At 32.3% G+C, this 22,879-nt stretch overlaps 2 protein-coding genes across 2 annotated transcripts; one reads left to right on the plus strand and one right to left on the minus strand.

The window, feature by feature from the left end:
* Window positions 1–6,761: 6,761 nt before the first annotated feature.
* Window positions 6,762–15,326, plus strand: FXG1 (alpha-fucosidase 1). The gene is made up of 5 exons (XM_078314283.1): window positions 6,762–7,189; window positions 13,297–13,506; window positions 13,573–13,760; window positions 14,124–14,394; window positions 14,813–15,326. The coding sequence occupies exons 1-5, from the start codon at window positions 6,961–6,963 to the stop codon at window positions 15,073–15,075; spliced, it is 1,161 nt and encodes a 386-aa protein (XP_078170409.1). The 5' UTR covers window positions 6,762–6,960; the 3' UTR covers window positions 15,076–15,326.
* Window positions 15,327–15,717: 391 nt separating this feature from the next.
* On the minus strand, window positions 15,718–20,586 carry LOC144554046 (uncharacterized). Its single transcript, XM_078302262.1, has 15 exons — window positions 20,365–20,586; window positions 19,573–19,676; window positions 19,371–19,482; window positions 19,119–19,262; window positions 18,883–18,987; window positions 18,712–18,795; window positions 18,416–18,531; window positions 18,218–18,319; window positions 18,022–18,135; window positions 17,305–17,361; window positions 17,106–17,172; window positions 16,930–16,983; window positions 16,756–16,830; window positions 16,176–16,211; window positions 15,718–16,073 (listed from the first exon to the last, which is right to left on the minus strand). Exons 2-15 carry the CDS (start codon window positions 19,599–19,601, stop codon window positions 15,966–15,968), a joined length of 1,203 nt encoding a protein of 400 aa, XP_078158388.1. The 5' UTR covers window positions 19,602–19,676; window positions 20,365–20,586; the 3' UTR covers window positions 15,718–15,965.
* Between the last annotated feature and the right edge of the window lie 2,293 nt (window positions 20,587–22,879).

Consider the following 22,879-nt stretch of genomic DNA (forward strand, 5'->3'; position numbering starts at 1 on the left):
TGACCACTATTGGTAGTTCTTTTTTTAATGAAAAAAAATACGTTTCTTTCACTTTATTTCCAAGTAAAAATAGAGATTCTATATATTCCGTAAGAATAATAAAAAAAATAATCAACCGAATACTTAGAAAAGTTAAAACTAAAGATTTCCTAATATGTAATTATTAACAGATAGTTTAAATTTTGAGAAAAGGCCTTCCACATACCTTTGTCCACAACCTTATCCAATTCCGGGTTCAACTATTTAAACTTTCGATGGTCTCAACCTTCTAACGAATCCCGTCTCCTTCTATTTAACGCGACACTGTACCTTTCTTTTTTGAATTTCATTTCCGAATCTTCCATTTCCGATCAAATCTGCTCCACGATTTCCTTCCTCTTTCATCGCGACGGAAGATTCAGGCATGAATCTCATTCAAACTATTCGCGATTTGTTTCTTCTTTTGGATTTCTCTTCCCTAGTTTGTCGCGAGTTGATTCAAGCTAGTCGCTATTTCATCGGTACTGACTTTCATTCAAATGAAATCGTGATTTTTGCTTTTTTTGTATTTTTCTTCTCTCATTCATTTTTTCTTTGCAATGACGATTTTTTTTTTGAGATTACTAACTCGATCTCGTTGTTTAAACATTATTGCAACGGAACCTTCAGGAGTAGATTTCGATCGGAAAGAAGACGGCGAAATTCAAATATAGTAAGTTTTTTCTGTTAAATTTATTGTTTTCATTGTATGCAGTAACGGATCTAGCATTTTAACAGAAATTTTATTTGAATATTATTAGTATGTTGTAATTTCGTTTGATTTTGAATTATCCATTTTTTACTATACATATATATTTGAATTACAAGATATATGTCACATTTTACAGGATATCGCACATTGAATTTGGCAGCAATAACTGTTGACGTCATCTCTCCAGCGATATGGAGTATTGATCTATGAATTTTAAAGTATTTCCCCTGTTAATTTTACAGTATTCATCTTGTGAAAATCTGAAGGAAAGAGATGATAGAGAGGTGATATGGAGTATTGAGATGTTAATTTTACAGTATTTCTCCTATTAATTTTACAATATTCATCTTGTAATTTTACAGTATTCATCTGGTAGAAATTTGGGGGAAAGAGATGATAGAGAGGCGACATGAAGTATTGATATGTTAATTTTACAGTATTTTCCCTGTTAATTTTACAGTATTCATCTTGTAATTTTATAGTATTAATCTTGTAAACAGTTACTAATGTTTAACAATGTGATTGTGAATATTTAATGTATTGATGATTTATAATTTGCATCTGCTAGTTTTACTGTTTACATCTTTTAAATTTATAGTATTGAATTTTGCAGTGTGTTTATCTTAGTTTTATAGTGTTTTAGGTTTCAAATTTACAGTTTTATAGTTTACATCTGTTAGTTTTATAATTTACATTTGAAAATTTTACAATATTGAAGTTCTATAGTTTGCATCTTTATGTTTTACAGTATGTGTACTTTTAATTTATAGGATATAGATGCATATATAAATATTAATAATTGAAGAAAAAAATTATGAATTTTTTTTCAAAAAAAATAAAATTAATTTTAATTTTGAAAAAGAAAATTTGATTCAAAAAAATTAATTTTGTATAATTTTCGAGATTATTTTGAAAAAACTGCAAGTTTGAAAAGTGGTTCAGTTTTAAAATATTGTAGAATGTTTTAAAACTGTCATTAACTATAAGTTAAAAAAGTACATCAAATGGTCCCGCATTAAGTACAATTAGTTTGACAAGTTGTGCAAATTGCAAGTACACAAAGTGGTCCCGCTGAATGTTAGAAATTTAAAGTGCGTTTTTTATAAGCTTTGTTATACAAGTTACAGCATTGAATTAGTAATTTTATAAGATTGGCGCAAGTCAAATGACAGTTTTTATGTGGACAATCTGTGGACAACAAGCTGTGGACAATTAGACGTTTCCTTAAATTTTACAGTTTTGGTAAATGCTATCGAAAAAATTCGAATGCAAGATGTCGTACTTAAAATGAATTTTGTACCAAAAAATTTAGTATGTAAAAGAAAAAATATATAAACTTGATGAAATTTATATATTATTCATCAAGAAATTAAAATTTACAGTAACACATTTAGTTATATTTTATTACGTACGAGGTTATGTATAAATTGAATTTAGTACCAACTAATTCATAAAGCCAAAATGAATGTCTATAAACAGTTATTTTATTTTCAAAAGCGCACGAGCTTAACATTTCGAATATATTATTTAATAAATGTTTAATTTAAATTAGCCCTTTAAAAACTATTGAACTAATTTCAAATTTTCAAAATAACAAAATAAATATTTCAGTCTTACCAAAGAATTTGCTGTTTTTTCACAGGCGAGCATCATCTCAGATACCGTACCACGTAGAACACTCATGATCAGGTCAAAATTAATTCGGTGCCTAAATAAAATATAGGAGTCTGTTATGAGATTCCTGTCGGATTAAAATAAACGGCTCAGAAAAACAAAAATCAAGATTATGACCCTTTTTAATAATCCGGGCTTCTTAAGATTTTTTTTTTTGATTAAGTTCTTAAGGCCAATAAAATTTGTTTCAACAACACAGCAATCTCTACAACTACTCGATCAGAATATTGGTAGCCAAATCATCTTACTTATCTCATACTGGTGCCAATCTAGATTAGATAATTCTTACTTCAAATTAACTTTAATTTGTTGGATTTATTGTCAATCTCGTTGGATTTAATGCCAACATTGAGCATATATGTAATCTAATTATGCATTGTTTACTGCCATATATGGTTGTCAATTAAAGTGATCAAATAAGGAAATAGACAATCAATATATTCATTAGGATGTGGTCCACAAATGTGTAGAACAATTTAGGCAAAGATCAAATCATTGATGGACTGATTCTGAAATTTGCAATTAAGGAAACCGATTCTCTAGCTTCTGTACGGATTTTGATGCAGTTGCACGCTTTTTGATGCACATTTTTTTTTTTAAGTTGGCATGTGGCCAGAAAATCGATTTAGGGTTAGGGTTTGGCAATATGTCGACTCTACATCTTTATATATAAGGATTGGTCCCCAAGACACAAGGTAACCAAGAAAAGCACATAAACTGAACATACATTTTTCTCTCAAGAAAAATACAGTTCTGTGTGTCTTCTCTTCTTCTTCCACCATCAAAGAATAGAGAAGAGAAATCCATTAGGAAATTTATGGAGGATTTCTCAAGGGCCACACCTTGCTGTCTTGGAAAATTTATTCCTCGACCCGACGACAAAAGGCGAGAAGGACTTCTTGCCATTGAAGACTTGTCTCGTGCTCACGGAGATGACTTGCTCTACAAGGCTTTGGTTATTCCATGACAAACGACATGGAATCAGGTATTATGTTCCGCACTTAAGATTTATGTTTTGGGTCTCTTTGGCATAGGACGGTCCTTAGGTTAAGGTGGGGAACTGTTTATCCTTCCCCGGGGTGTAAGTGTTTGACCCTTAGATGAGATGTAATTGTTTGATATCTAGATAAGGCGTAATTGTTTGGCCTTTATGATTCCCCAACATAATTTTGTCAATAGATGTATCTCTTTTAACTCAAGCAAACCCTATTACAATCCTTCCGGAGACCGATACGTCATCGGAGGACACTAATGTTTGAGATTCCGAGGAAGTTCCTTGTCATGGACTAAAGGGGTCAGACCTCTCTGACTATCTCCAAGACAGAGCTAAATTTTGTTGCCCTGGATGTAGTGTGGGAAAAATGGCACGGCAGAGCTGGCTCCGTCACGGAACGGCACGACACATGTTACTGTTCTGTACCATGACTCGCGTGTCGCGTGCCGTGACCACCCCTTGACATTTTGGTCATGGCACGGCACGCGAAAGATTCGGGCACAACACGACATGGCACGCGAGTCACATGTAATTATGACCATTAGGTCTTAATCAAATGGTGAATCTTGAAGAAACTAAAATTATGAAAAAATAGTTAAACGTGAGAAACGTGATTAGTTACGTTTGGACACGGCACGGCACGAGTCACTGTTCACTTGGTCACGGCACGGTACGAGATCAAAGTCACAGCGTGTTAGTCACGGCACGACACGTTTTTTCCACTCTACCTGGATGCAACCATTACTGTGTCTTCTGATCCAAACCAATCCAGCTTCTCCTTTGTTGACTCCTCTGAAGCCCCTTAATTTTCTGTTAGGATCTAATATGGCATTTACTAATATTGGATAATGTTTTGTATTAGACAAACTTTACTGTCCATTCTAATCTTTTACTGTTTAGATATTACTTAGTTAAGCTTCACAACTAAAGTGATCCTTTTGCGTATTAGCTACATCAGTTAAACATTGCCTCAGGGAACATCTTGTAATATTTCATAGTTTCTAATGAAGCTGCTGGCTAATGCCACTTTTATTCAAAAAAAAAAGTTCTTACGGCTAATAAACAATCAACCGACAACTTTAATATTTTTTCTTTCTATTTTGTCTGAGTAAAAAAGTGATTAAGACGGAATTTTTTTATTTATTTTAGCCTTCTTAAATTGCGATACTTATTTAAAATTTAAAAATTCAAAAAATTAAAATCTCTATATTTTATAAATTAATATGGTTTTTCAAATTTATCCGTTGCTAAAGTGACCACTCGTGGTCCCATCCTTATTGAGTACGGATCCTCTGCATTATCGTACCTTTTAATTTTCCATCTAAATTATTCGATTAAAATTCAGACCAATATTATTCACGTTTGTAATATGAGGAGGGATTCATTTATACCGTTGTTTGTGACACCCGATTACATTTTATATTTTTTAAGTTTTTAAAATTCAAATAATCGATTCGAATCGTTCAACATGATGAATATATTAATTTGTACTTATATATCAAAATTTATAATTTTTTTGAATTTTTTTACTATTTATTAAGTATTTTACAAAATCGTTGTCTTTATATTATTGAATTTTTGTATCCATCTTAATAAATAGTAAAAAAATTCAAAAAAATGTAAAATTTGATCTGCAAGCACATTTTAATATATCCATTATGTTGAATTGTTTGAATCGACTGTTTGGACTTTAAAAATATAGAATGTAATTCGGTGTCATAAATATATATATATAGAGAGAGAGAGAGAGATGGGCTATGGTGCATTGCAATGCATGGAGGGGTTTGTGCATTGGACCATAAATTTAAAATTCAAAATCCAAATGGCCGATCCAAACCGTTCATCTTGTTCTCCATATTAATATGTGCTTGGAGACCAAATTTTACGTTTTTCTGAATTTTTTTACTATTTATTAAGTATTTTACAAAATTGTTGATCCAACGGTGGCTGCACAAAACAGTAAAACCGTTGGATTAGCGATTTTCAAAGTGGCTTAATAAATAGTAAAAAAATTCAGAAAATTATAAAATTTGGTCTCCAAGCAGATATTAATATGGAGAATAAGATGAACGGTTCGGATCGACCGTTTGGATTTTGAAAACTCGAATATTGAGCCGTAGCATAGATGCCACTATGCTATCCATAGCACCCCAGCCTAACTCATATATATATATATATTTATGTTGTGGCTAATTTGCTGCCGGCGGTGCTGCCGCCCATTTTTATGTTTTGTGATGTCAAAACAACAAATCCAAATCGTTAGATGTTTAATCTATATTATAATCTACTTGGAGACCAAATTTTACATTTTTTGAAATTTTTTTACTATACATTAAGCTGGTTTGAAAACCGCTGATTTCAATTCTGCAGAAATTTACTGAAATCAGCGGTTTTCAAACCAGCTTAATATATAGTAAAAAAATTCCAAAAAATGTAAAATTTGGTCTCCAAGTAGATTATAATATAGATTAGACATCTAACGATTTGGATTTGTTGTTTGGACATCACACGGCTAAATATAACCCCGGCAGCACCTCTGCTGAAATGCTGCCAGCAGCAATTTAGACAGACCCACATATATATATATATATATATATATATATATAGGTTGGCTAAGATCAAAGTGGTAGTTCCTGAGTTTTGGTGCTACCAATTCGTTTTTTAATTTTTAAAGTTCAAAACGTCGATTCGAACCGTTCAAGTTGTTGTCCATATTAAATTGTACTTGGAGACCGAATTTTATTTTTTTTTGAATTTTTTTACTATTTATTAAGCAACTTTGAAAACAACTGATCCAACGATGGTTTCTGATTTTACTGTTTTGTTAAGTCACCGTTGGATCAGCGATTTTCAAAGTGGCTTAATAAATAGTAAAAAAATTCAGAAAAATGTAAAATTTGGTCTCCAAACACAATTTAATATGGATAACAACTTGAACGGTTCGGATCGACATTTTGAACTTTGAAAATTGAAAAACGAATTAGTAACACCAAAGCTCAGGAACTACCACTTTGATCTTAGCCAACCCCCCTCTCTCTCTCTATATATATATATAAGCGGATCCTCCTCTTGTAATATACGAATACGAAACCTCTTTATAATTCGTGCCGATATATATCGAATAGATCGGATTTGATTTTTTTTTTAAAACTGACAGTGGCTATCAGTATATACATCAGTTTTGCAAGCTAAAATAGAAAACAGCAAACAACACAGCAACCAACTCAGGGAAAAAATAAGAAAAATTCAGAACTCTGCAGTTTTGTAGCCATAACAACACAGCAAACAACACAGCATTTTTTTTTTTTTTTTGAACAGATCGGATTTGATTTCAGTTTTTTATTACCTATTAATTCCATGGGCTCATTTTTATAACGCCAAACCACCAACCAAATAAAAACTACATCTTTTCCGACTGGAACTGAAATGACACTCACGTCTCACCCAAAAAGGCACTAAAACCCAAATCCGGGTCTCTAGCTCTATAAAACCCTTAGCCTTCCCACAGCCACAGCCACATTTCCTTTTGTTTTAATTTCTCAAATCAACTCTGTTCTTCGCCATGGATTCCTATCAAGCTTTGCTCATCCTAAATATCTTCCTCCTACTTAAATTTACCCTTGCAACTCCTTCTTGCAACTTCCCTGCTATCTTTAATTTCGGCGATTCCAACTCTGACACCGGCGGCCTCTCCGCTGCTTTCGGTGCCGCGTCACCGCCTAATGGCGAGACCTTTTTCAAGAAGCCGGCTGGGAGATATTGCGATGGCCGCTTAGTCATCGATTTTATAGGTTAGTTTCTCAAACTCATTTGTTTTCTCCATACTCAGATGTTGAAACTTTTTTCATGTAATAAAATTTAACTAGATGCTAAGACGGCTATTAATCCAGTTAATATAGGTAGGATCTAAGTCTAAGTCTCTCTTTTTAACTTTATTTGGGTAATATTTATTGATTACAGCTATTTTATATATGAAATTTTGAATAGTTTTTCCTACTGTTCACCTACATTAGCCAGGTTATTAAATGTCATTGAACAGGTTTCTCATTTGTTTTGTAGGACTATCTGTTGTAGTGTTTATAGGATTGAAAACGGTATGGTCTGTATGGATAATATCTGATCCGTATTTGAAAACTTAGATGTGGATATCTGATCTCTTAATATCCGTGTAAATTAGAATACTGATATGATTTTACGTTTTAATTATCCATATCCGAATAGTAGATATATACCATATATTTTAATATATAATATGAAAAATTTATTTTATTTCACCATTATAATTAAATAAATATCACGAACTTTAATATTTTTTTATATTATTTTCATAAATATCCGATCTGATCTGAATCTATATTCATATCTGTCTGATATCCGCTCTGTTTTCACCCCTAAGTGTTTACTAAATTTAGAAATCTTCTTATTTTGTGCTCATCTTTTTAAGATTGTAAAGGAACTTTTAGGTCCGATGGTTAATTTCTTTTTCTCTGTATCCAATTTAGATTATGAAATATTTTAGTAATGCTGGGAAATCAAAAGAGAAGATTCTCTAAAAAAGCAGATTCTTACAAGACATTGTGAATAACCTCAAATGCAATCATTGCCTTGAATAAAGTCAGTAATTTGTGTATGAAGGCATGAAGCACAATAGAATGTGAAGCTTAAAATAGATTTGATTCCATTGGGTACCTTATGAAAATGTGATCTCACTATCTCAGTACTGATAATATGATCTATGGACCACCATTTGCTTATCCGCTCATTTATTGTTATTGCCCGGATGGTCCTGGGGTACGGATTCCTACAGTAATTCAAACTTTTTTAGTTTGAATTCGTACCATCTGATCAGAATTTAGACTAATCCGGTCTAAATAGAATGCACGAGACTAGACTCCTTTGATATTCGTGTTAAAACATATCGAACAATCAAGATCCAAACTTAAAATTTGAGTTGCTTTAGGCGATCCGAATTCTGATCTTGGCGAGTCTGAATTTTGTGCATATTTAAATTTCAATCAGAATTTGAACCAATTCAGCCCAATACACGGAACTCTTATAATTCTTGTTGATATATAACGAACAAACCAGATTCGAACTCAAATGGTGAGTTAACTTCCGTGGTCTCAACTTTCAAAAATATAGTTTTTTTCTAAGATAAAAATGAAATCAGATCAGTCAATTGCTCAATTTTATATATTTTTTGAACCTGCTCAATTGGTATACACTATCCACTACCAATCTTCTAAAAAAGTTGCTAGTCTTAAAAAAATAGTGAAGTTCTGATATTATAAATTGTTTTATTATAATTCGAAATCTAATAAAACATACTCTTCTTCCGAAAAATACTGATTTAGTATTAAAAAAAAATAAGCAAAAGAATGCTGATTCAAACCTTGTTTTTTTTTTTTTTATTCGAATTAAATAGCAATCCGCAAATATCATCACAATTAATACATGGTTGCAGAAAGGGACCCATATAACACTACGGGTGTGTTTGAATGAAAACTTGAGTTAGTGAGAATAGTGAGCTAACTCATAAAAGATAAACAAATAATAGTCTTTTTTTGCTAACCCAAACACATCTAAACGTAAAATAATAGTTCGGAATAGTAGCTAACCCGAGTTGGCACTATTCTTTACCTCATCCAAACGCACCCTACAAGTGCTGTAGGCTCTAGATTTACTTGATTACATCTGCTGTAAGTTGAAAAAAAAATATTGCTGTTTGTAGCATAACAAGATTAATCAGATTTTTTTGTTTTTAAAAAATATTTAAAAATAATAGAAAAATGAATGGTTTTCCTCAGTATTTTGATTTTATAAAAGAGATTGGATTATTGATTCGATTTCTTTAATTATCAATTTGATTCTTTCTATACAGATCGAATAATATCGAGTCTATATTATTTTATTGAAAATAAAAAATTCTGAGATTAATCCCCCCCTCCCTCACCGTGTTAGTTAAATAAGACTTCAGGGTGAATTGATTAAAATGTTGATATAGGGCAGCGTGTTTAGTGTAACAAATCGTGTTGCGGTTCAGGCAGCCAATAACGATTCGCTAAAGTTGTCGGAAATTGGAATAGCCAACAAGTTGTCGAATTAAACCTTTATAATAAAATGGAAAGTATGAGGATTAAATTGAGCATACTTTGATATACTTCAACTAAAATACAAGAATTTTCAAGAAATTATATAATCAATTAACTATTATTCCCTCTTAGAGCATGTTCAGATTTTACTGTTTACGTGAGAAAAAAAAATCACTTTAGACTGAAATTTTTTTTTTCCACGTGAAAAGTAAAAATCAGTTCAAATTTTTTTCAATCTCATTCCTATATCCATTCCTATACATCCATCGAACAGGACTTACTATTTCCATTACCGGTAATGTTAACTAGTTGTATAATAAAAAATGATCATAAATTTGAATGGTTTATATGAGAATTGTGACTTAGTGCAGGGGATTCAAATCTACTCCCTTTTTTAAGAAAAGAAACACACTCCAATTCTTTCATCCTAACCGTTCAAAATCGATCACAAGACTTTAATTACATCTGATTCGTTTTAATATATTATATTGATATAAAAGAAAAAAAAAAAGTAAATGGTACGGATAAAAGAATATAAGGGTGCTCGTTTTCTTAAGAAAATGAGCAGATTTAATTCCTAGTGCAGTGACACGAACCTTCGTCTCTTTTTTTAAAAGACACATATTAAATTTTTGAAAATAATACCTAAAAGATGCTAGAGTGTATCGAGACTTTTTAATAAATTTTTTTTCTGAATGGTTCATTAAAGTTTAAACAACTATCTAATGACATCCTCCATTAATAACACACAATACAAGAATATCTTGAATAATTAGAAGATGTAACTTCTAATTAGTATTATTTTTCGAATTTTACCTCAAAAATAAAATACGTATCGTTATGAGGACTTATTTTTAAATTGAGACATATAATATTAAAAAAAATGCAACGCCAAAATATACATGGACATTTCAATAAATAGTCACGAAGTAATTAATTGTGTAAATTTAGTTACGAATATTTATTAGTAAAAGTTAAATAATTTTGGAAAGTACGAAGTAATTAATTGCACGAGATAGGGTCTGTTCCAGACACGAAGAAATGGTAACAGAGAATCAGCAGAGAATGGGCGAGAAGAGTGATAGGAAAAGACGGTCTTATTTTTAGAGAGCGCATGTGATGATGCTCAGAGTCAGAGAGTGGGAAACAGAGTAGCTTCGATGGGCTTCGGACCTACTTTGACTTTAACGGGTTCAATCACCGTTGAATTAGCTTTAGGATTCGCGTCAGAACTTTCATATCTGCTTTAATATTCATGCGCACAAATTCTGAAGCAAATTAGATGATATATCTGTTCATCGGAACCAAATTAGGTCCGATGCACCTTTCTCGAGAGAGTGTGCTGGCCTTATGTCACGGGATGGGGCCCGCCTGACAATGTCTCATTTAATGCTGCACCACTACTCCAGAAGGTACAACAAAAGAATTATTACCACAGTAATAATTCAGCCTCAACAGCTGTCTGCAGCTGTCTGCAGCTGTCTGCTGTGTTTGGGGACTACGTCGTAAACGGCAATCGAAATAGAGAAAGGTGAAAGTAAAAAAAATAAAAAAATAATAATACAGAAAGGGATCCACTTACAGTATTTCTATCATATTTGATAGAGAGAGGGGGGCGTCCGACGCCCATCGGATCTGTTTTTAGGATTCGTGCTTGCAATTTTGTCTCTGCTTTAAAATCCGTACACACGAATTCTAAAGCCAATCTGACGGTGAGAGAACCCATCGAACACAAAAAGTGGTCCGATGGCCATCGGACACCCCCCTCTTCCTATTTTATAACAATTTAATTTTTCTAATTTTAAAAGTTCAAACAATCTATTCAATGTGATATCTATATTAAAATGTGTTTGTAGAACAAATTATATATTTTTTTTTTGAATTTTTTACTATTTATTAAATATTTTACAAAATTGTTGTTTTTAGATAATTTTGGACCACTAAAAAACAATAATTTTATAAAATACTTAATAAATAATAGCAAATTAAAAAAAAATGTAAAATTTGATCTCCAAGCATATTTTACATATATCATGTTGAACGGTTTGCATCGGTTATTTGGACTTTGAAAATCGCAAAATCGAGCTGTTGTAAAATATCATAACTTTCAAATGTTGTAAGTGAATCCCTTCTCTTAAATTAATTCAAGTCTGTCATGACCCATCTGATACTAATTACATCTCTAACGATGAGAAAGAATATCTTGCTCGCATGTTATTATGTTATTGGTTACAGAATCATAGGGTTAAATACACAATAAGAACTAAATGATATAAAATTTTCATACTAAAAATGAAGATCAATTTATAGCAGAGACAGAGTTAGACTTTCAAGTTATGGGGGTCAAACATGAATGAAAGTCAATCATATAAAATTTTCATGCTACGTATAGAGGTCAATTTTACAATTCCAACAACATTTTACTCTGAATTACGTAAAAAGCTATGTAAATTACAAAAAAGTTAAAAATGAATGGGGTCAATTGATCCCATTCACTTCACTACCCTATAAAACTTTCATAATTTAACTCGGTCGAAATTCCAAAACATAATCATTCAGTTTGCAAGAGATTATTTAATTACTACTAAAAATTTAATTTTCTTTTAATTATTTTTTATATAGTCTAATTACTCATAAAATGCTAAATGTGTATTTGTAATATAGTGATTAGAATTTCGCTACAAAGACTTAAGTTTAATCCTAATAGCCATACATTATGAATTTTAGAGCTCCAAATAACATGGAACGGATCTACTGTATTGGCAATGGTGCTTAGTTTACCTCTATAATTTTGAAATATTTTAATCATGAATATAAAATTTAATTATTTTTTTTGCAAGTTTTTATATGATTTGACCTTTCATAAAATGCTAATGTTGTGTTGTAGCTTAGTAGACAGAATTAAAGATGCTATCGGAGCAGGTTGGGTCCGGATACATATTACAATTATTTGAGAAATTCTTTATTCGTAAATATAATTATAATTTCTTTAACATCTCACATAATATATTATTATAACATAAATTAAAAATTGCTCTAAAATTATAAGTATATTCTTCTTCTTGTTCATAATAATATAGTTTTTGGAATTAGAAATTTAAGTTTTTTGTTTTTGTTAATAGATTTTTGAATTCAGGTGGAGAGATAATTTTCTAACGTAAAATATTGAAGATGTGTATTGATTTCCAAACCATGTTCTATTCACTATTCAAATTAATCGAATCCAAATAATTAGGTAAAAATAATAGTTCTAGATAGATTTTTTTTTTTTTTTTTTTTTTTTTTGTGATTGGTGAAGACTCTTATAAAATGCTAACAGTGTGCTGTAGCTTAATAGTTAAAATTCTATTTGTAATTGTGAAAAATTGATTTCAAATCCTATTTGAGTTCCAATTTAAGTTCTCTAGTTCGACCCAATAATAGAAGTGCGGCCAATGAGCTATCCATAAAGCAGTTCTATTTATGTCTTTGTCAATTGTCACATATCAGACAATGGACCTATATATTGTAGAGCCAGAAGAATAATAGCTTTGTTTTTCAGTTAAAGCACCATTCTCTGGTTTTGCACGCGCCAAACAAATGTGGGCCCATAGTCATCATCCGGTTAATAAACTTAGAAATGCTGTTTCCTTGATAAAACTTTACTTTTATGAACTTTTCTTTATTCAAAACTCAAGTATGCTAAAGACAACATTTTTTTGTTCTATAGAAATTATTAAATTTAGTGGATGTATGGCGTAATTATTTTGTAATGCTACATGGATGTACACAATCTAAGCAATTACATGTTTATCTTTTCTTTTTAGCTAATAGCTTGGGGCTTCCTTATCTGGATGCATACCTTGATTCGATTGGAACAAACTTTTCACATGGAGCAAATTTTGCAACTGCCGGTTCAACAATTAGACGGGAAAACCGGACTCTGTTCCAAAGTGGGTTTAGCCCCTTTTCCCTGGACGTTCAAACATGGCAATTCAACCAGTTCATAAACAGGTCTCAATTTGCTTATGAAAAAGGCAAGTAATTACTAATTTTGAGTTATAAATCATGTATGCTTATTTTGGTTTCTCAGTAAAATAACTTATTATGTTTTATCACAGGAGGGATATATAGGGAAATTCTACCAACACAAGATATATTCTCAAAGGCTCTCTATACCTTTGACATAGGTCAAAATGACCTCACCTCCGGTTATTTCGCTAACATGACAACGAACGAAGTAAAGGGCTATTTGCCTGATCTCATGCAAAGGTTCACAAATTTAGTAAATGTAAGAAAGCCTAATTAAACCAGCAATCTCAACACATTCAATGCTATATTTAGTACCAAATTGAGGTTTTAGCATTAATCAAGATTAATTGAATTATAGGAACTTGAACATTAATTCTAGCCAATCAGGCAATCAAATTGGAAATCGCTGTTACAATAGGTACTTTTCTGGCCCAGTGCTCATCTACGTTTACGTGTACAACTGTACAAGGCACTGTGGTATTTGGGTATACCAAATATTGTTATGTTTTTCTTTAGTGAAAGATGAGTAATTAGTACTAGCATTGTAAGGCAACTATTTAAATCAACGAGGCAACAGACAATCAGCTTACAACTCGTATGGTGCTCCACTTTTTGTGCCCAGGTTATACATTATCTTGGTGGAAGGTACTTTTGGATCCACAGCACGGGACCGATAGGATGCCTTCCCTATGTCTTGGTGCGGGTCCCAGACATAGCTGCTAAGAAGGATAAAGTCGGTTGTGGGGAGGTTTTCAATGAGGTGGCTCAGCTGTTTAATGCAAAGCTCAAGGAAACAGTTGCGCAGCTCAGAAAGGACTTGCCTTTGGCCACATTCACCTACGTCGATGTATACACTGCAAAGTATGAGATGTTTAAAAATCCCGCTAAACATGGTAAGCATGGAGAACAATTACTACAACAATAATAGTTGCTTTCATTAGGCGAGCATCTGAATATATAAACAAATAAATTGAGGGTTCATGGCTCGTTAATAAATTCATAAAAGCAGTTCTAAAACCTTCACCACTATCATATAATACAAGGAAAAAATGCATGTTATCTTGGATACCAGTGCATCCAGGATACGAAGGGAATATTACCACTAAAAATTAAAATATACATTAATAACTGTGGTGTGACTACATTTCGCATCACGTAATTTCTCAATAAAATGAATTGATCATGTTATCAGCTGGAGAGAACCTAACAAACACTAAAGATCTTTCTGTATGTACAACTGTACAAATAGTAAATGCATTAATTTTCTATTTGAGGAAAAAGAAATGCATATTATGACTGCTTGTTTTGAAGGATTCGAGGAACCACTGATATCTTGCTGTGGTCACGGTGGCAAGTACAACTATGACGTAAATGCTGGATGTGGAGCAACTATAAGAGTTAACAACACAGAAATTCTGATAGGAAAATCATGTCCCGAGCCCTTGAAGAAAGTTTGCTGGGACGGCATTCACTACACTGAAGCTGCAAATAGATTCATTTTTGAACAGATAGCTGACGGAAAGTTCTCAGATCCACCCGTCCCGTTAAAATTGGCGTGTCTACACAAAGTGTAATCAGTACAGGATGTTATGTTTTTAGCAGTGGTTTCTCAGTAAATGATCATCCGGTGCGCAAAACTGAGAACTGATCAATAAAAGTCAATGCACCTTGAGCAAGGTCAACTTCACTAGTGCTTTTAGCAGTGTTTTCTCAGTGAATGATCATCTGGTGCACAAAACTGAGAACTGATCTAAAAATTAAGTTCTCATTGAATGTATGTTCTTTAAACTCGTATTCTCAAAAGTTGAGAATGAATTTTTACAAAGTTTGCTCGCACTAAATGTCCGGTCTCTTGCTTTCTTACCCCTTCCATTTTTCATTTTTTTCACAAGCCTGACATATATCAAACCAAATCCATCTCCATGGCTTCTTACCTTGCTATTAACATTACTCACACTAACCAAAGCATCTTGCTGTAATAAATAATATAATGCCTTTTTTGCATGATAATTCTTCTGTTCAATTTTTATTAATTATTATTTTTTGTCCCAAAATATTTTTATTCGAATAAACAGCAAGTTAAATGTTTTCTTTGCCTTTTCAATGAATAAAAAAAGCTGCTTAGTAAAAGCAAAAATTTCTACTTGAAGCTTGATAGCCACTGTTACAACTCTATTCCTTTACAAGTTAATCAGTAATATAGTGCACTTTGATCATGATTGAAATTTGCTTTTCACAAAAAAAATTCAATCGATAATAGTAACCATATATAGTTATATACAAATAATTTAGGTCAAACATTCCTAACTCACTTCTCCTGTGATTGTTAAATTTCTTCCTATGCTGTGCTAATGTAATGGAATACAGTAAGCACGTAAAACAATAAGATCCCATTCAGAATGCCTATTCCTGTCTGATCTAATAGACTCTAATAGCAACCTACATCAGGAGATTAACCTAAACTCTATACTTTATTTGGCAGTGTAATTCCCTTTTCCTTATAGTATGTCTTCTCTGCTTCACTCATTCTAGTTTGAAAGATTCCCCACTCTCTCCTGCAACGCTCCCGTACCTGACAGGAGTTGAGATCAATACACAAATTCTGGAAAAGTGAAAGAAAAGAAACAGGGTTTTTCAAGGGACAGGGCATTCAAGATCATTATTATTGGCTTACCCCTTGCCAAGGAGGTCTTCCATTCTCTGCTTGACCCTGAAGGATTAACATTAAAGTAAAATGAAATCAGAGAGGATTATTTTAAACACAGGCAGATTAATTCTTCAAAGGATGTATTGCAGATGCAAATGTCAATTGCTTTGTATTTTATTTTCTAAATAACACCCAACAAATTCTGGAAATACTAGCAGATTAATTCTGGAAATGCTAGTGTGATAACTTTGTTGTAAACCAATTTTGTTGAGCACTAAGGGCATTTGTTGATGCTTTAATTGATAATACATTCGTGTCAACTACTGGTGATATTGGCAAAGAACCTCAAAGTTATGGTGTTAAAAGCAAAATTGAGAAATACAATTAAGAAATAATAAAATGTTTGGCAATAATCTTGTAATTAACAAATTGTCCAATTCATGTCAAAAGTTTCAACAATTGTCCTTTTTGTACATACATCTAATTAGATCTATATGCAACATTTTAATTTTTAAATTCATAGTTTATGTGTTGAGATTGCGATTGATTACCCAGTAAGTACATTTTCAATGTATCCCATCACTTGTACACATAATTTTCTGGGTACCTGGTTTCCGAGAGATGGCACAACTTGGTGAACAATCCACTGTGCATCCACGACTCCTATTTTCTCATGAGCAGGCTGTCCATTGGCAAAAAGAAGAAATATGTTATTTTTGACTGAAAGTTATTTTTACCTAACTTTGGTCAAGGATATAAAAAGGTGAACAAACTTCAATACCTCCACACATTTCCTAAGAGCAAAATCAAGGCCCCATCCATGAACCAGGTCATTCTGCAATAAATAAACAAAACAGTTTGCTTTCAATAATTGGGTTCTTTAGTGGGTGCATGTGCTAGTGTGCATAGGCATTGCAACTTAGTGGCATCTTAATAATTGAGAATTAATTAATGTACCTGAATCATATGCCACACACATCTCCATGCATCCCTTGAAAAGACAGTTGCCATAATCTCAACGAAACTGTTAAACCAAACAAAAAGTTGGACAAATAAAGTAAATATCATTCTCCTTGGACTTAAAATAAAAATAAAGAATTTATGACCACAAGATAACACGGAAATTTTTTATAAATCAAGTATAAAGAAGGCATACGCAGCACAAGGTGGGAGATGTGGATCTGAACACCATCCTGGCCTCTCTTCTGTAATTCTGTTGGAAGCAATTGACTCTTATCAGATTGAACAACCAAAGTAATAATAAACTAATACAAACACAATTATACTAAAGAAATAATTGCATGTTTATCCTGAAAAGGTTCTCTTCCTCAATAAATGTATAGTGGTAAACATAATTTGAGTGACCAGGGATGAGGAACAGTTCCAATCTTTTTAAGGGCATTCACGGTAGAGTTCCTGAATAAGTTCTCTTCCTCAAGTAACGAATCCGAACCGTTGAAAACCATCTACCTTATGAGTAATGCGTCTACGTGCGAAAATTTTAATTTGGAATTAATTTTGTATTGAGTCAAGTGGTCAAAAAATATTCAAAAAATGAATGCATTAAAATTAATTTATAAACTTTCTAATTTTGACCACTTGACTTTATACTAAATTAATTCAAAAGTTTATAATTTTCATATGTAGACACATCACTTGTAAGATAGATGAGTTTCAACAGTTCGGATTTGTCATTTGAAGCCAATTTGACAGGTTTTAGAGTTGAGTTCACGAAGAGGCTTGGTGAACTTAAGAACACCCTAGTTCTACTCTTCATGGTAATTCTTTTTTTAAAAATGAACAAATGACATTCTGACATTTTTGCGGGAGAATCATGAACTTTTGCCAAAGAAAAAACAGCATAAGATCTTACTTGTGAACTTCATGATCGCCTCTCCTTTTGGTCATTTGCCACGTTAAGCCTCTGTTTGGTTCTAAGCCTGGCTGGGATATCTGTAGCCCATGTTTCTTGACCAATTTTATGTACCTGTAAATTTACTTGTCAGCTAAAGCATAATATATCCACTTATGCAACTCAAACCCATTTTTTTTTGTTTAAAATAACGTACTCTTCTGCATTAAAATGCTCGACTCCAAGGTCCTCATCCCAAATAAATATGTACTCATAAGAAGCCACAATATCAGGGTGTAGGAATCTCTTTGCATACCACCTTATATCAAAGCAAGAGATTAACTGAGTGACAACAATTTTCCAAAATTTTGATAATAACAAAAGAATTGAAAATTAATTAATTATTTCTCAATACCATTTTGCTTGTTTTCTGACACTGACATGAATTGCACTTTTGGACCACTCAAATTCGTCCCATTCACTAACTCGGCCATCATAGTGAAACAGTAAGATCGTAAAATTTTCAGAAAACTGCAGAAATTCAGAAATATAACATGATAAATATGCTCCAATCTAAGATTAATCGAGCTAGTCTGCACAATCTTTGACTCAAAAATCAAAAATCAAAGGTTATTATAATTGCCAAGGCATGACGTGAAGGCCAACTGTAAATTTTCTCATTCAGTATTTTTTAAAATTATTTTGTTTTACCTTCTTAACAGCTGCATTGATATTTGCTTTCTGATCATATCCAACAGTGAAAGTGACAAGGTACTTTGGTTTAGAAGGTAGATCCTGCAACATTAATTGAACAATAGGTGCAACATTAGCTGCTTTTGTAAGAAATTAAAAAATATATATCTGATGAAAGAAATAGAATACCTCGCTTGGATCTCCCCATAACCGGCGGGGATAAAAATCTGACTCAGCAGCTATAATTCCGGGGGGTAGTCTTTCTGCACCCTTTGGGTTTGTTGGTACATAAATCTACATACAAGCATGCATTTACTGTAAATAATGCACTGGTAATTTGGCTTTATTTGGCCAAAATGGTCCAATACTAAAAAAATTATATTATAAAATTATACAAAAAAAACATTCTTATGATAGGTATGTACCTTCAGATCTTCGGCAGTAAGCACCTTAGAATGATTAACAATTTGATTTTTTTCAGAACCATATGCATGATTGAGCAAAGCCTCAGTCGCTTGGCCAGTGTTTCTGTCTTCAATAAATGAAAAAATTCCCGACGGCAAAAGAACCTGGCGACATTATTATAAAAGAAAAGAATGTATTCAGTAAAATCTTTTTTCATGGATTCTTGTTTGTGCTTATTATTTACAAGAGAATAAAGGCAATAGATTAAGAACCTTTGTTATGCTAACGGTGTGTAAAGAGTTTCCAATGAAGAAACCAGCTACTATTCCAATAACAATTGTTATAATAAGCCTCATGCTCTCATTTGGTTTTCGCATAAATGCACTAAAATTGTAAAACAGGGTCTCACAATAAAGCAAAGGAAAATTCCATATTTTGAAATGATTAGATTAGAAAAAAATATAAATAAATCACCTTGGGCTGTGAGGTCCATATTTCCCCATACTTTTGTATCTCTGAATAGTTTGCTCGTTTAATAACAATCTTCAACTAAGAAAAATTTAAATGAGGTCTTCGACCTGACAAATTAGGAAAACATAAATCAAAAGCAATGAACAAATTAAGTTAAAAACAAGGAAAATTGAATAGAACAAAAGGCTGCACCAGGAGGGTAAACCTCTGCTGATCCTTTTTGTTGTGTCAACTTAACAATAATGACCAGGTAACAGAAGATAAAAACATTGAAGTGGAACCAAAGCAATAATACCCAGACCCAAGTATTGAAGGCATGGTAAAAAAACAAAATATTACTTTTTAGTTTCACCTTTCTATGGTCCCTATTATCCAATCCCTTAAAATCAACTAACAACTCACATGTAATTTTTACAGAAAACTTCATTTATTTATTCATCAGAAAAAAAAAAGGGAAACTCAGGCACAATTTAGTAGATTGCCCTCTCAAAATTACCATAACAAACCTTAAATTCCCTAAATTTACAACCCAACATATAATCTCAATTGTATATTAAAATAAAAATTAAATAAATTGATAACTCAGGATCAATTGAATAAAAAACAATCAATAAATAAATCCCATTATAGGCATGCTCCACTAGCTGACGACTAGAAAAGACACAGACCGGAGTATAAGTTCATTTGAGGGTTTCCAAGTGGTTTTCGCTCAATAAATATCTAAAAAATCAAGTTCAAGCATACAAGAAATCACCAACACCCTATAATTCAGTAGGAAAACTAATATCTAAGTACCTTAACTGTGAATTCGCGAAACAGACCACCACTATTCTCGAATTAGAAACCCTAGAGGCTTCCCGGAGAAATCTCGCAAGAATAGAATAGAGAGGGGGAGGAAGTAACGCCTCTTCGAATCTCTTTCTATTTTTCGCTTTATGTTGCCACTAAAATAGAAAAGAACGAATAATGAATCCTCGTAAATTTCAAAACGGTAAGGCAGAGAATGATAACGGAACGACAAACAGACGCCGCAGAAATAGGAAGAAAGAATCCCCGCGCTGCAGTGAATTCACATCCAGTACGGTACCTTTCCATATAGAATGATATCTCTATCGTCCATTTTAACATTGCACGCATCTCAAAACGCACAACATAATTCAAATAGTCAACAAAATTATTTTGGTTCGGCTGAGAGTTATCTATACGGTAGGATACCGCAGGCGCTGCAGTTATAAATTCCTCCGTAATTAAATACAAGTGGGGTTTCAATTATTTTGTCCGACAACTAAAAAAAATATATATATATTTTGTCTTCGGCTTTAAAAGACTGGATAATCCTGTCTTTTGTTGTCCTGTGCTGGTGTTTCTGTACTGGAGGGATTAATCCTGGAGAGGATTATTAGAGAATTAATGCTTGTTTTTATGTTTGGAGAATTTAATGCGCTTTTAACATAGGAAGAGCTGAAAGGAATTAAGAACGGCCACATGACACCACAAGAGACCGGAGACCGGAGACCCCAATTCAGTTTCTCGCCAGTTTCTACAAAAATGAATCATCTCCAGTGGGAGAAATTTAGGTGTCCCCTTACTTGACTCATTTATTCAATTGTTTTGTTTAAAATAATATTGACTTTAATGAATAAACTAAACCTAGATACGCAAATTGAATATGAAAAATTATTTCATTGTTTAAATAAATTAAATCTTTAATATTCAACTTAGATATGAAATATCAATTCATTGCTTAAGAAACTTTAATAATTTGTCAAATGATGAATATTTAATAATGGATTCATTTTATAACCAAGAATTCAAAATCTAGAAATTTATGCAATCCATATTATGAAACTATATATTAGAACTTCCATACATATGCTATGAGATATATCATAATATTTTTGTAAAGGGCGATAATTTATAATTGTTTTATTTTTTAAAGAACTTTTAAAATAGTAATGACTTCTATCTTCTAATACAAAGAAGTTCAAATTTAACAAATTATTCTATTTAATAATATATATAGAGGAGTGATCCACTTACACCCTTTTTTTGATGACTTCTGATTGTACTATACATTTTCAAAGTTTTAAGTCCAAACAGTTGATCCAAATCGTTCAACATGATGGATATATTAAAATGCACTTGCAAATCAAATTTTACATTTTTGTGATTTTTTTACTATTTATTAAGTATTTTACAAAATCGTTGTTTTCAGAACATTGAATTTTTGTACTAATAATATAAAAAATTTATCAGCAAACACATTTTAATATATCCATCATGTTAAACAGTTTGGATCGACTATTTAAACTTTAATAATATAAAATGTAATCCGGTGTCATAAAAAAAAAATGCAAGTGGATCCCTTCACACACACAAACTTCTATACATACTTTGTAAATATGAAACTACGAATCAATGCCAAAAAAGAGTTATATAACGGTTACATTTATAATGGTTTGACACTTTTTAAAAACTATTTCGACTCATGTGAATTCGTCTTCCTTGAACTTATCCATCACATTGAGGAAGCTAATGTTTTCTTGTACGAAACCTTGTATCTTAATTTTATTTAAAATTGACACGACAGACGGCTCCAATTTTCTTACCCACTATGAGAAACTATGCATACACGAAATCCTGACGCGCAAAGCCGCAAATCAGGCGTTGACACTTCAACACTGGCGTCTGGCGTGATGGTTCGCCTACGGGCTTTGCCCTGAACAAAAAGAAAAAAAAGGTTGGCCCATTGTTTGCAACCCACGTGTCTTACCAAGTCTGAATCCTCAAGAGGCAGTCTGAAACCTTAAACTGTGTGTCAAGTTACTGAGTTCGCACACGGCACACCCACATTTCTCTATCTCAATCTATGGGAGGGTCCGTTGTCAGTAGCAGGAACCATGTCATGTATTTATTAGTTGCTGAGAATTGTTTCTTTACAGGAAAGGCTGGTAGTTTTTTTTTTGAGTGAGAAAGGCTGGTAGTTGGCTTGGCTTGGCTCCCAGATGCCACATGTCAATTTTTCTGTTGTCCCACCCGACATTGATTTTTATATTTATTGTTAATAATAATTGGGGGAATTTCACGTATACCCCTCAACAACTTCAAAATTACGTATTTGACCCTCTAAAGTTTGAAATTACATATTTCCCCTCTAAACTTCAAATACTCACAAATTTACCCATTTTATTGTCTTTTATATTAAAACTCATTCTAAATTTATAAAATATCTATTTTATCCTTTATTAAAAACATATAAACCCCATCAAACTCAAATTTGAATCTGAACAATTCCTCTACCATCCAAAAT

This window comes from Carex rostrata, chromosome 1 (genome assembly GCF_964058835.1).
Source record: "Carex rostrata chromosome 1, lpCarRost1.2, whole genome shotgun sequence".
NCBI classification, from domain to species: Eukaryota; Viridiplantae; Streptophyta; class Magnoliopsida; order Poales; family Cyperaceae; genus Carex; species Carex rostrata.

Excerpts from the sequence above, each read along its gene's own strand:
- LOC144554046 (XM_078302262.1), bottom strand. The coding sequence starts at position 19,601 with ATGGGGAAATATGGACCTCACAGCCCAAG. Across the intron at positions 17,173-17,304 it reads CATCTCCCACCTTGTGCTGC|TTTCGTTGAGATTATGGCAA; the intron begins GTATGCCTTCTT and ends TTGGTTTAACAG. Across the intron at positions 16,984-17,105 it reads GTGTGTGGCATATGATTCAG|AATGACCTGGTTCATGGATG; the intron begins GTACATTAATTA and ends TATTTATTGCAG.
- FXG1 (XM_078314283.1), top strand. The coding sequence starts at position 6,961 with ATGGATTCCTATCAAGCTTTGCTCATCCTAAATATCTTCCTCCTACTT. Across the intron at positions 7,190-13,296 it reads CTTAGTCATCGATTTTATAG|CTAATAGCTTGGGGCTTCCT; the intron begins GTTAGTTTCTCA and ends TTTTCTTTTTAG. Across the intron at positions 13,761-14,123 it reads GGTTCACAAATTTAGTAAAT|GTTATACATTATCTTGGTGG; the intron begins GTAAGAAAGCCT and ends TTTTGTGCCCAG.